Below are 12056 nucleotides of genomic sequence, written 5' to 3'. Positions count from 1 at the left end.
CTGGTGTTGCTTCCTTTGCTCTTACTTGCAATCGGTAGGCTGCAATTTGTATTTTCAACCAATAGGTGGCAACCCAGGCTTATTTTTGCAGTTGTAGCTTGGAGGTGCAAAGGGACAGATGGCAGTTGTGCCAGAAGTCTTATTTGCAGATATTTGGTCCTGTTAACACACGTGAAAGGCTTGGCATTTTACAAAGTGCTTTCACATACACGGTCCTCATGTGTTTCACACAGCAGCTCCTAGAGGTACAAACAAGATGGGGACTATAATAAGCCCCACTCAACAAAAAGGAAAAAGATGAGGAGTTTGAACTTCAGTCAGCCTGGCTCTCTGGTTTACTGTGCTGACTTCTTAATTGTGAATACTTAAGGGTGAAAAGTCAGGTTCATATCCCACAGGATTTGAGGCCAATTGGAAGGAAGGATTTAGACACATTTACAGTGTTACTAAATCATAAATCCTGGGGAAGATAGGTCACTGGTGGTTTAGGAACTTTAAGAAAATCTGTTCTTAAGTAGTGTTGAGTTGATGACTGAGCTTTGCTTTCTAGTTTCAACAGCCAGAGCAGAATGAAGGGCTATGAGGAGCCTCCTGTGACTGCAACAGTACGAAAGCAGCCCATCTGCTCCCACGCCAGGCCTATGGGGGATAATAATTGGGTGCTGCTTCCCCAGCCTCTTTCATCTGCAGAGTTCAAAGCATCTCACTCCTATTAACACCCTGCACAGTAGGTGGGGAGTATCAACAGAGCAAGTCAAGGAAACTGAGGCGAGGAGGCCTGGCCTGGGGCTGGCCATGAGTCACCCGTGGGGCCTGGAGCCCAGGAATCCTGACGCCCAGGCTGCTGGGCAAATCCCTCATCAGGGAGTGAGGATGGATGCTGTGTAATTGAAAATAGTACCAATAGCTGTGGTCATGGGTTTTGATGCCTTCCCCATCATGGAGGCTGTGGATGTCACCAAAGCGAACCCGTTGGAAAAATGGGTCATTTAGAACTTCACAGGCTTATATCTAGACACCCTGAGTGTTCATTCTCTGCAGTCATGGAGTGAAGGATGGAATAAGCCAAAACTACTTTCAGGCATTTGTGTGACAGCAAGGATGTTTTCTCCCCCAGTAAATGTAGCTTTCTCCACCTCCCACCGATAGCAGAATGATTGTCATGTTGGGGAGGGGACGCACACGGCAAAAAGGATTAGACATCTGGGCTCCAGGTGAAGTCTGTTCAGCAATATGAAATGTGGGGAGTAGAAGAAAGACTATCCTCCAGTATGGCTGGGATATGGCAACTGTCCTTAATATTTCTTTCTTTTCTTTTTCTTTTTTTAAATTTCCTGATGAAAATAGCAAAGTAAAAAATTTGGAAAAGAAAAAGAAAATTAGACCCATAATACTATAACAAAAATATAATTTATAACTTATATTTACATTTATATTTTGTATATTTTTCTATACATGTAGAGGGATAGCTATAGCATTTATATGAAATATAATTTGTAACCTGCTTTTTTGTTGATGTGATTAAAAGTATAAAGACTTAATGTTTACATGATAATATTCTCTGGTATGGCTAAAATCTTGTTTACCTACTCATATTCCCTTGTTAGCCTGTAAGTCATCACCATATTTTTGCTTTTGTAAATAATGCTGTGATTAACATCTTTGTACCCAAATCTTTATCTGAGTCTTTGACTTTTAACTCATGATAAAAATCCTAGAAATAAAGCTGATAGTTTTCCAAGTTTGGATTCATATTGCCAAAATACCTTCCAGAAAAGTGCCACTTTATAACTCACAGACACTTCCTAAAAGTGCCCCTCTCTCCCCCAGACTTTACTGGAGGAAGGACACCATGTCTGAGTACCCTAGAAGGGACCTTCTTGGTCATCTCTGTTAACCACTGACATTAGGATAGATGCGTGTCCTGGCTCCAAACTGGGACCCCAACAATTGAAAGATGGCATTTGGAACTTCTCAGAGACCATAGACGATTGGTCTCTGAGGAGTGAGGGTGATGCCCTGAAGTCCAGAGTTGACACACAGCCAGCCTGCCCTCAGCTGTTTCTGTATTAACCAAATGCTCACCCTGGGTCAACTGAGAATAGGAAGCCTGATCCCGTTAGGGCCTGTGGAAAGGTCTATCTTGGAGAGTCTGTCCTTTCTCAAGGTTTCTGAGAGAAGGCAAGTGACTTCAGACCCATCTCAGCATTACCAAGTCCCACCCAGTTTTCGAAAGCAGTGTGGGGAGGCCCAACTGCCCCCAGACTCCTGGAAGGAGATTCTCTGTCCCTTTCCTTTTCTCTCTTGCCCCAGGCCATTGAGCCCTTACCCACCTGGACTGCCCATCTCCACTTCCTGTCCCTTTTAGAAGGAAGAGTCCAAAATTAGCACATATCTCAATGGCATCAGGCCTACTGAGGACAGGGCAAGCCATAAGTCTCATTTCCACTCAATTGTGTCCTTCATTTCTGGCCAGGGACCCAATTTCAGACAACCCCAGAAGTTCAGGTGAGGATCTGTGAGGGGATGGGCCAGGGATTTGGAGCCTAACTAAGGTGAAAAAAAAGATGAGTATTGATAAAAATGCTCTGGACTAGAATACATAACAAGGTTTCAAATTTCTTTCCCCATCCAAAACCTTGCAGCAGTTGAGGGAGATGAGAGGCCCCTTCAAAGCCATCCCAGATAAACATAAAATCGCAACAAGTGTGCTTACTGTGCAAATACAGCTCCCTTCACACTAATTAGTGGCCTCTTACTGTATATTATACTGGAGACTCCACGTTGTTCTGTGGAATCATACAAACATCACAGAAGGGACATTGGGACATGGGTAAGATTTCTCCCAACTCATAAAACAGACTAGTAGCACAATTTATTCTGAATTAAAAGTCAGTCCCCTCTACACTCAGGTAAGGACATTTCAGGTTAACTTTACTCCTTCCCTCCTCCGTCCCTTCCAGGCTTCCTTCCTTCTCTTGCAACATATGTTTCTTGGATACTATAATCTGATTATTAAACACTGTACCTAGCCTCAGATTGAAGACCGAATGAGTTCGGAGTCTGGGATCTCCTTTTATCTCTAGACAAATAAAGTGTTAAGTTTCCCAGAGAGCAGTAAGGAGAAGATTGGGTGGAGATGAGAAATGAATCACTCTTCAGACACCCCTAGGGCGACATACCTGTCTACTGACCCCACAGACATTCCTGGCCCCTGACTCAGTGAGTAGGTGGGGCTCGGGGGTTCTGGGAGGAGGAGGAGGACCTATCCTGCAGAAACCTGCCTTCTTTACCCCCAACACACAGCAAGGATTGTGGAATGGGTAGACCCTGTGAACAGGGTAAAGAATTGAAAAGGAACAAAAGATGTAACCAGATTAAGGAAACCTTAACTTGGTGAACGAGCCAGGAAATTGGTTCACTACACAGTTGTTTCTCATTTAAGACAATTCCTTTTTGCTGGGCCCTGGGGCAGCTTCAGACTAAGAGTAGAGTAAGACTTTCTTGGTTGTTAGGAGCAGGGCAGCATAGCATAATGTGGTTCTTTTCAAACTTATTTTTAAGTTATGTAACTCCAATATGCAATACAGACATACATGTGGCTTTTTTTTAAAGATTTCATTTTACTTTTAGAAAGGGGAAGGGAGGGAGAGAAGCATCAAGGTGTGAGAGAAACATCAATGTTGGCTCTCCCACACCCCCAACTGGGGACCTGGCCCACAACCCAGGCATGTGCCCTGACTGGGAATCAAACCAGCAGCCTTTTGGTTCACAGGCCAGTACTCAGTTCACTGAGCCACACCAGCCAAGGCTACTGCATGTGGCCATTTTAGCCATGTGTGGAAATGAAAAACCCTGACCACCGGGCTCCTGCCTTGTGGTAGCTTCTGGGGAACTCTCTGAACACAATTTGAAAACAACTGTTGTAGTAACAATCATAGACTTTGGAGTCAAATCCATTCCACTCCCTGGGCGTATAAATAGTTTTATAACCTTGGTTGTTAGGTTATTTAGCTATACTGAGCCCCATTCTCTTCATCTGCAAACCAGTGATGATAATAGCAGTTATACCCACTGCTATTATTACAGTACTCTATTCTCTAGGAATAAGCAGGAGTGGGCCACTGTTGGTCAGAGTAATCTTGGTGCAGGCATCTGAAATCAGATTTTCCCAAGAAAGCACTGGACATTTGGACATCGGACGTGTGTGTCTGTGTGTGTGTGTGTGTAGGAGTACGACTTTCTTGCCTTTCTGGAAGGAGCCACAGTGGCCTGCCTAACCCCAATGCCTTGGCCTCCCTAGGGTGCCTGCTTGGTTCTGAGAAGGCACATTTAACCCAATGCCTGTCTTCCATCACCTACTCCTGTGGATTTACAGAGCGAATTAAGGGTAGGTATCTTCTCTAGAAAATTTTAAATTGCAAATTTTCCCCATACCAGTAAATTCTTGAGAGAGGACCATCTCTGCAAGCCCTGGACCTCCATTTCCTGAGGCATACTCTGTACAGAAAGGATATGGCTGAAATTATGTAAATCTTCGTAAGCTGATCTCTGTCTGTAGTTCTGCCTCCTCTCAGAACCACCTGTATTTCCATTTCCACAACTAAGGACCTGGCACTAAAACAGATTTCTACACACTTGGAAGGATGGTTTTTAAACTAAGTTCTGAGCACCTTCCTATACACAAAACCTTGCTGGAGACGCCGTGGGAAGAAAGGATGAATAATGGGACAAAGTTACTATTTTTAGAGAGCTCTCTGAGGAGACAAGAAATAAACCCAGGACATAGCTGCAAACCCAGAGGTGGAATCAAGTAGATATGAAATCATAAATGTGCCTATATAAATGAAAGGAGATGGTAAAACAGCACATATCTAAAACTCTGTATATGTGTTAAAGGGAGAGGGAAAAGCGTTTTGACCTGGAGATAGGCTTTGAAATTTGGAAAAGGTTTTAACAGTGTGCTCCAGTGAAGAGGATGATGGGAACGGGAGAATGGCCACTATGAAATTTCCAGTGGAGCTTCATTGGCATTCTTACCTGCTTTGCCTTCTGGGACTGATTTTTAAAACTGAGATTCAATCCATATACCATAAAACTCATCCTTCTAAAGCATACAGTTCAATGGTTTTTTAAAAAATATATTTACTAAGTTGTGCAAATATCACCACAATTTAAGTCCAAAACATTTCATCACTCTAAAAGAAACTCCGTGCCCTTAACAGTAGGACTGAAATTTCTACAACGGCAAATCTAGGTCAGGAAAAGATGGCACGAAATGCTCACTGAAACCCCACTCTGGGTAACAGTAAGAAAGCTTTACAGAGATTTTTTTTTTTTTTAATGTCAAAGATAAAAAGGTCTGTGACCCTCATGGTCTGTTGCCTAAGCCAGCTCACAGTTAGCCATCTGAATAGATGATGTTCCACTCCACACCATATGCTTTTGAAATCCTTCAACACCAACACGCACGTTTCTTTCCCCATATAAGGAAACAATGAATGGTGTAGAGAGGAGGCAAAGTCAGAGGCTGAGAGAAAAGAAAGACGTTCCTTTCCCAGGACCTATCCCATTAAGAGAAAGTTACCAGACCTGTTTGGTAAGAGAAACTGGGTCACTTTCAGAGCCGGGCGGGGGGGTGGGGTGGGGGGTCACTTGCCCTAGCCCAGAGCCTCTACCTGGTTTGAAAATTCAACACACTTCCAGGAAAGGAGGGGAGAAAATAGGGGACTCCGAAGGCATCGCAGTGGTCCTGCCAACTTCCTCTGTAGAATCACTAACTCTGATAAGAGCCCTTCGATTTTGAGTTCTATGGGTGTGGCCAAACTTGGACTCTGATGAGGCTGGACTGAGCTCCCGCAATCATGCCAGCGTTTTCAGGTGGCCCAGTGAGCATGCAGGTCAGCTTTGGCGGTAAAGCTGCTCCTCAGGACTGGGCCTGACTGGTGATTCTGCTTTTGGCACAGAAATGCTGGATAAATCCTAGACTATTATAGATGCTAGAAGGATTAATAATAGTTAACGTACTATGAACGACTTTAAGTGCATTTATTTTCTCTAACTTCACAGCAACTCTTAAGAAGGTACTGTTTTTTCATCCCCACTTTATAAATGAGGACACAAAAGTTAAGCAAGGTTAAGAGCCTTGACCAAGGCAGGATGGGACTCAGCCCAAGCGGCTTGACTCCAGAACCTAGATTCATGTTTCTTTAGACTAGTCTTTAGTTCAAGCCCCTTTTGACACAGAAGGGGAAACTAAGGCCCCGGGAGGTATAATGGCTTTTCCAAGGTTCCACAGCCAAGTCAGGGAATCAATACAAGCCTCCTGGCCACTAGCTCAGGGCTGCCTGGACTCTGGTGTGCGGTGAGACCCCTTGGTGGCCTCTTCTCAGCCGGCCCTGCCAGCCAGGCACCCAAGGTTAAGCAGATGACTCAATGGGAAGGTACTGCTTTTTCCGGACCGCCCCGTTCCGCTCCTCTGAGGATCCTAGGCCTCGGACCGGGCGGGTAGCAACTTGTCTGGGTGAAACCCGGGAAGCACCGCCCTCCGCGCTTGGCGGGCGGTGAGGGTACCTCAATCCCACAAGGGAGTCTCGGAATCCGCGAAGCTGGGCGGGCGTCCGAACGCGCGCCGCGCGCGCCCGCCGCTCACTCTCCCATTGGCCAGTGCTCCGAGCATCCGCCTCCCGTGATTGGGCGACATCGGCCTCGGGCCCGCCTTCAGCCGGGACCAGGCGAGGCAGCCGCAAAGCCAGGTGCGTTGCATCTGGGAGCGGAGGCGGCGGGCTCGGTTGCCCCAGGACCGGTCACCGTTTCCCGAGTTTTTTCCCACCCAGCCTGCGCCCCCTCTCCGCCAGCCCGTTCCATTTTGTCCTGTCTGCGAAGGCTGGGGTGCGTCCCCTTCTCCTCAAAGCTGGGCTTTCTAATGGCGGCCTCACACCTCTGCCCAAATCGTACTTCCCCCGCTCTCAGATCTGAACACCTGATGAGACTAGACCAGCTTTAAAATCGGGGGTGCTCAGTGCTGCTCACTACAGCATATTTATGCGGCGCTGTCCTCGGACCTTATACTTGAGACTCCACTGGTTTCCTGCCCCCTTGGATCTGAGCTCTTCAGCAGAAGAGCCTATGAACCGTCTTTGTGCTCACCTGACCTCCCGGGACCAGACCTGATGGAGAGAGCCGGACACCCAGCTTCTCATCTAGAGTCACCGGCCCCAGTGTCTTGCCTGCAGGTCACTGAGCCAGCCCCCTGGAAGGGTAGGGTCCCAAATCAGAGGTCCAAAGTTAGGTTTTCTGTAAACCATACACCAATCCTAGTCCCAACCCTCCGCCAATAACTGGAAAAGACAGGAAGAGTGTCACAGGGGAACTTTATTGAGAGGAAACATGGTCACACCCAGCAGACATGCTTTCCCTCTCATTCTGGGTCTCTCTCTCCCTTTCACACACACACACACACACACACACTCACACTCACACACACACACACACACACACACTTCCAGCCTTTGCCACACAGTCTACTTCTCAGCCACAAGGGTGGGACACTCCTCAATTGCTAAGATCCAGAGGCAGCAGGGACAGGAAGGAGTCAAGAGGGAGAAAGAAGTGACCTGGTTGACAGGTGGGGTCTCAAGGAGGGGGCGCAGAGAGCAGGGCTGGGTGAGCACCCGACAGCTCCAGAAGAGAGGGATCCAATGGCTCCAGGTGGCCTCAGCTCCGCTGGTCCCTCTCTGTGGAGCTTCTCTGAGCTGGAGCAGAACATTCAGGGAAAGGGGTCGGGCCTCCCACCCCATACTAGTCCTCTCTGCTGGGGGTGGGGAACTGGAGCGGACAGGGCAGGGCAGGGAGGGTAGCAGTGTGGCTCAGCTCTGGGGCTCCTCTGGTGCCTCGCCCCCCTCTTCCGCGGCGTTGTCGGCCGTCCACAGAGTCAGGTTGTCTCGAAGCAGCTGCATGATGAGGGTGCTGTCTTTGTAGGAGTCCTCACTGAGGGTGTGCAGGTCAGCCATGGCCTCATCGAAGGTGGTCTTGGCCAGTGAGATGGCCTCCTCGGGGCTATTGGCGATCTCATAGTGGAAAACGGAAAAGTTCAGGGCCAGGCCCAGGCGGATGGGGTTGGTGGGTGGCATTTCCTTCTTGCTGATGTCCATGGCCTCCTGGTAAGCTGACCGGGCAGAGTCGATAATGCGCTTCTTGTCGTCACCAGTGGCCACCTCAGCCAGATAGCGGTAATAGTCACCCTTCATTTTCAGGTAGAAGACCTGGCTTTCGGCGTCACCAGCTTTCTTGATGAGGTGGTTGTCCAGCAGGGCCAGCACAGTGTCGCACACACCCCGGAGCTCAGTCTCCACCTTCTCCCGGTACTCTCGCACCTCTGGGCCCTTCTCCTCCGAGCCCTCCTCGTTGCCTTTCTGCTCAATACTGGACAGGACCCTCCAGGCAGCCCTCTGGCCACCCACCACATTCTTGTAGGCCACTGACAGCAGGTTTCGCTCTTCGCAGGAGAGCTCCTCACCCTTTTCCACAGCACTCTTCATGAAGGCTGCCATGTCCTCGTAGCGTTCGGCCTGCTCTGCCAACTTGGTCTTCTGGATTAGACTTGCTCTCTCCATGGCTCTGGGGACAGACAGGCGTTGGGCGAACTGGCTGCCTCAGGATCAAGCTGGATTCTGTGCCTCTCCTGTTCCCTGCCTGCCTTTTGGCTGGATGGCCTGGCCCAGGGCAGGGTGGGGAGGGAGGGGCAGAGGGCGGGGCTGAGGCCCTGGACCTACCTCCTCTGCTCTTCTCACACCCTTTCCGGCTTTTCCTTAAAGGTGAAAGGACTAGGATGTGGAGTGAGTCATCAGGACAGCCAGCGGTAGAAGTCTGGGCGTGGGCGCCCCCTGCACAGGCACCTTTCCAGGCTCCATTACATGGGTGCCTGTCCACATTAGGTAGCTGCCCCAGTTTCTCCTATCATATTCTCCTTCACAGTGTCCTTCCAGGGGCTAAGGATGGCTTCAGCCACCTGGCTGCGTCAGCCTAGGCAGACCCCATAAACCCAGGTGCAGGAGGATGGGGTTCCTATTCCTGCCAGATAGGTTCCCGCCTTGGTTCAGGTGAGAGCAATCATCCATGTTTAGGTAGGTGTCTACAGTTTTCCAAGCACCTCCATATCTATTATGTAATTTAACCCCTAATGGATTTCTGTGAGGTGGACAGGATTGTGACTACAACCCCACTTTAGAGACAGGAATACTAAGGCTCAGAGAGGGATGAGATTTGCTCAAGGTCACACAGCTTCGATGTTCCCTGCATCCTACTTCCTTTGAGTTCTCTTCTATTAAGGTTTCTGACTTGTGAGCTCCAGGATGTATTTAGAAGTGAGAACCAAGCTTCTTGAAATGGTTCCATCTCCCATCTTCATTCTCCCTCAGGGTCTTGTCCCCTCTGAGCTCCCAGAATGCACAGGTGGCAGTTTTCAGAGTGCCACTTAATGAGGTGTTTAATGAGCAGCCTCTGACGCTCCAGTTCAGCTGTTGTAATTAGTCACCCAGTAGGTTTGTTGGACACCTTTCCCATCACAGCACAATTTTCCCTTTCAAGTTGGTGGCCTGTTGCCATTTGAGGACTTACCCTCTGGCTCTCCATGCTAGGTCACCTGCCCCCTCCAAGCCACCAGCCATCCTGTATCAGTGGGGCTCACAAAGGGTGGAGGCCCAGCTTGCTGGCTGTCCCACTTCCCTGCCTGGCTCGGCTCGCCCTCTGTCAGAGGCTGGGAAGCAGGCCACCTGAGTGCTCAGCCCAGTTTGGTTCCCCAGGGGGGACGCTAGCAACTGGGGAGAGAGATGGGACCAAGAAAAAGGAGGTGGCAATTACACATACCATTCTATTTTATGGGGCAGCAGTCCCAGCTGAGTACTGCCTCCTGTAGTCTGCCCCTCAAAATTTTCCCTGCCCCTTCCCTGTGACCATGGTCCCACCTCTGACCTCTGTCAGAGGCCCCAGAGATGGAGCAGTCTGTTACCAACCTTCTGTCCCTATTAGCTGGGTGCTGTCCTTGTGTCAAACAAGAATGTGTTTCATCTAACGGTGTTGGCACTGTGCCCACGAAGGTGGGTTCCTGCTTATCCTGCCCCACACCTAGCTAATGGGCTCAGATGGGCTCAGGGGTGGGGCTCCCCTTACTTGGATCCGGCCAACTTAATCCTGGAGCCAGGACCAGTTCACAGGCCTGTCCCTCCCCAAGTTCATCTTGTTGTCTGAATACCCATCCTCCCCTTCTGGGGAGAGGCTTAGGCCCAAAGATGAGACCTGCCTCTTAGGAGGAAAAGTAGGGATGTATCTGGGCTGATACTACACGTTTTCCATGGAAGCAGAAGGGATTTTAGGGTTGATACCCTGAAGGCTTTGCTCAAATCAGACAGAAAACGATTAAAAGGAAATACACTAAAATACAATTTACAGGGGGTATCTTTAAGTAGTGAGAATGAATGACTCTTTTTCCTTTTCCTATTCTCAAGTTACCAGTCGTGAATGTGTATTATTTTTCTGAGAGACAGAATAGCCAGTATCTTTGGAATCAGACCAGCTGGGTTCAATTCTTACCAGCTGTTGTGGCCTTTGCCAAGTGACTTAACCTCTGTGAGCCTGTTTTCCTAAGTGCAAAATGGGGTTTGTTGTGAGGATTAAATGAGTTGATGGAAAGCACTAGGTTGAGTGAATGTTAACTATTATTATGTGAAAAATACCCAACCAACTTTATTATTATAAACATATACACTCACAGCATGAACATGGAGCTGGGGCCTCTGAAATGGGGAAGGGCCCTCCCTACACCAGATCTCAGCCAAACACCAGAGGCTGCTCAGCTGGGTGCCCACATGGGAAAGAAGATGGATGAATGGTCGGATGTGCTCACTCAACACTGCCTCCTCCTTCTCCATCTTGGACATTCTTCTGGGCCTCTGCAGAGCCCTGGGACCTCAAGGACCTTCCTTTGAGTAAGTCCCCCAGCCCAGGCTTTCCAAGTCAGAGGGGAAAGCTGGAGATTCCAGAACAGCATAAACCTGGGAGGCAGGACCTGGCAACTTTGGAGCTATTTCTATCTCCAGGGAGGGAGCATTGTCTATCACTCAAGCCAGGAGGCCTGGTGGCAGTTAGTGGTTCACACCCGCAAGCGCCATGCCCTCAGCACAGCCCTGGGCAAGAGATGGGCAGCCCCTTCTCTCCTCCCTCTCTCCTGCTGAATCTGAGAGCCAGGCTGCCTGACATCTCCTGCCCACTCTGGCCTGTTGATCCTGACTCAGTTCCTGTCTCAGGCACCTCCCTTTGCCTCCAGGCCTCCATTTCCCAAGTCCAGAAGCCCAGACAGGCAGGAGGCAGCAGGCCCCGGCAGGGCACAAGAGTTCCACAGTCAGCCTTCTGAGTCAGCAGGACAGGAGTTGGGGCTGCAGCCTGAAGAGGCTTTCCTCATCCTGCCTACTACCTCCCACCCTTCTATGTAACATCCATCTTGCCAACAGGCTTAAGGCCTCTGATCCCATAGACAAATCCTTCTTAGCTGGTAAACAGGCTTTGAAGGGCTGTGGTACAGAGAAGGCAGATGCTGTCTGTCTCCACTGAGAACAGGGGACAGGGCTCTGACTGCCACAGGAGGGACTCTGGTTAAGATTCCAGGAAACATTCCCTAAGAAATTCTTCCAGTCTTGGAATGATCAAACTACATAGGCAACTAGAGGAAGCGACAGCATTTTTTCTCCCTGACTAGTAAACTAGAGTTCAGTTATCCGGCCAAGAGCTCACTATACTAGTTGCCTTTGGTGTGTGTGGTGGGGAGAGGGGGCAGGGGGTGGAATTAGATTACTTTTAAGTGAGTCAGCGATCCTGAGACTCTTCCTCCTCAAGGCACTACTGTTTTAAAGTATCCCACAGTTCCCAGACCAGTCCAGTCTAGAACATAGTGTGGAATTTTTGGAAAGAGAATGGAATGAGTTCAGGGTGTGGGACTGCATTCCAGCTGTTAAAAGACCTTGGGCAGGTTCCTGCCTTTGGGCCTCAGTTTGCCCATTGGT

At 49.1% G+C, this 12056-nt stretch overlaps 2 protein-coding genes across 2 annotated transcripts in view; one reads left to right on the top strand and one right to left on the bottom strand.

The window, feature by feature from the left end:
• GPN2 (GPN-loop GTPase 2) overlaps positions 1–1741 on the top strand; it is a 12892-nt gene extending 11151 nt beyond the window's left edge. Inside the window, exon 5 of the mRNA XM_090268873.1 lies at positions 1–1741. This exon is cut by the window's left edge and continues 797 nt beyond it. The gene's annotated coding sequence lies outside the window, so the exon portion shown is untranslated.
• Positions 1742–7473: 5732 nt separating this feature from the next.
• On the bottom strand, positions 7474–8710 carry SFN (stratifin). Its single transcript, XM_090268870.1, has one exon. The coding sequence runs from the start codon at positions 8613–8615 to the stop codon at positions 7869–7871; it is 747 nt and encodes a 248-aa protein (XP_090124996.1). The 5' UTR covers positions 8616–8710; the 3' UTR covers positions 7474–7868.
• Positions 8711–12056: the final 3346 nt, after the last annotated feature.

This window comes from Furipterus horrens, unplaced genomic scaffold (genome assembly GCF_987537825.1).
Source record: "Furipterus horrens unplaced genomic scaffold, mFurHor1.1.pri manual_scaffold_3, whole genome shotgun sequence".
NCBI lineage: Eukaryota > Metazoa > Chordata > Mammalia > Chiroptera > Furipteridae > Furipterus > Furipterus horrens.
Note: the sequence above shows the minus strand (reverse complement) of the source record. Positions and strands in the feature narration are given on the sequence as shown.

What these genes read in the sequence shown, in the direction of transcription:
- SFN (XM_090268870.1), bottom strand. Translation starts at nt 8,615, where the DNA reads ATGGAGAGAGCAAGTCTAATCCAGAAGACCAAGTTGGCAGAGCAGGCC.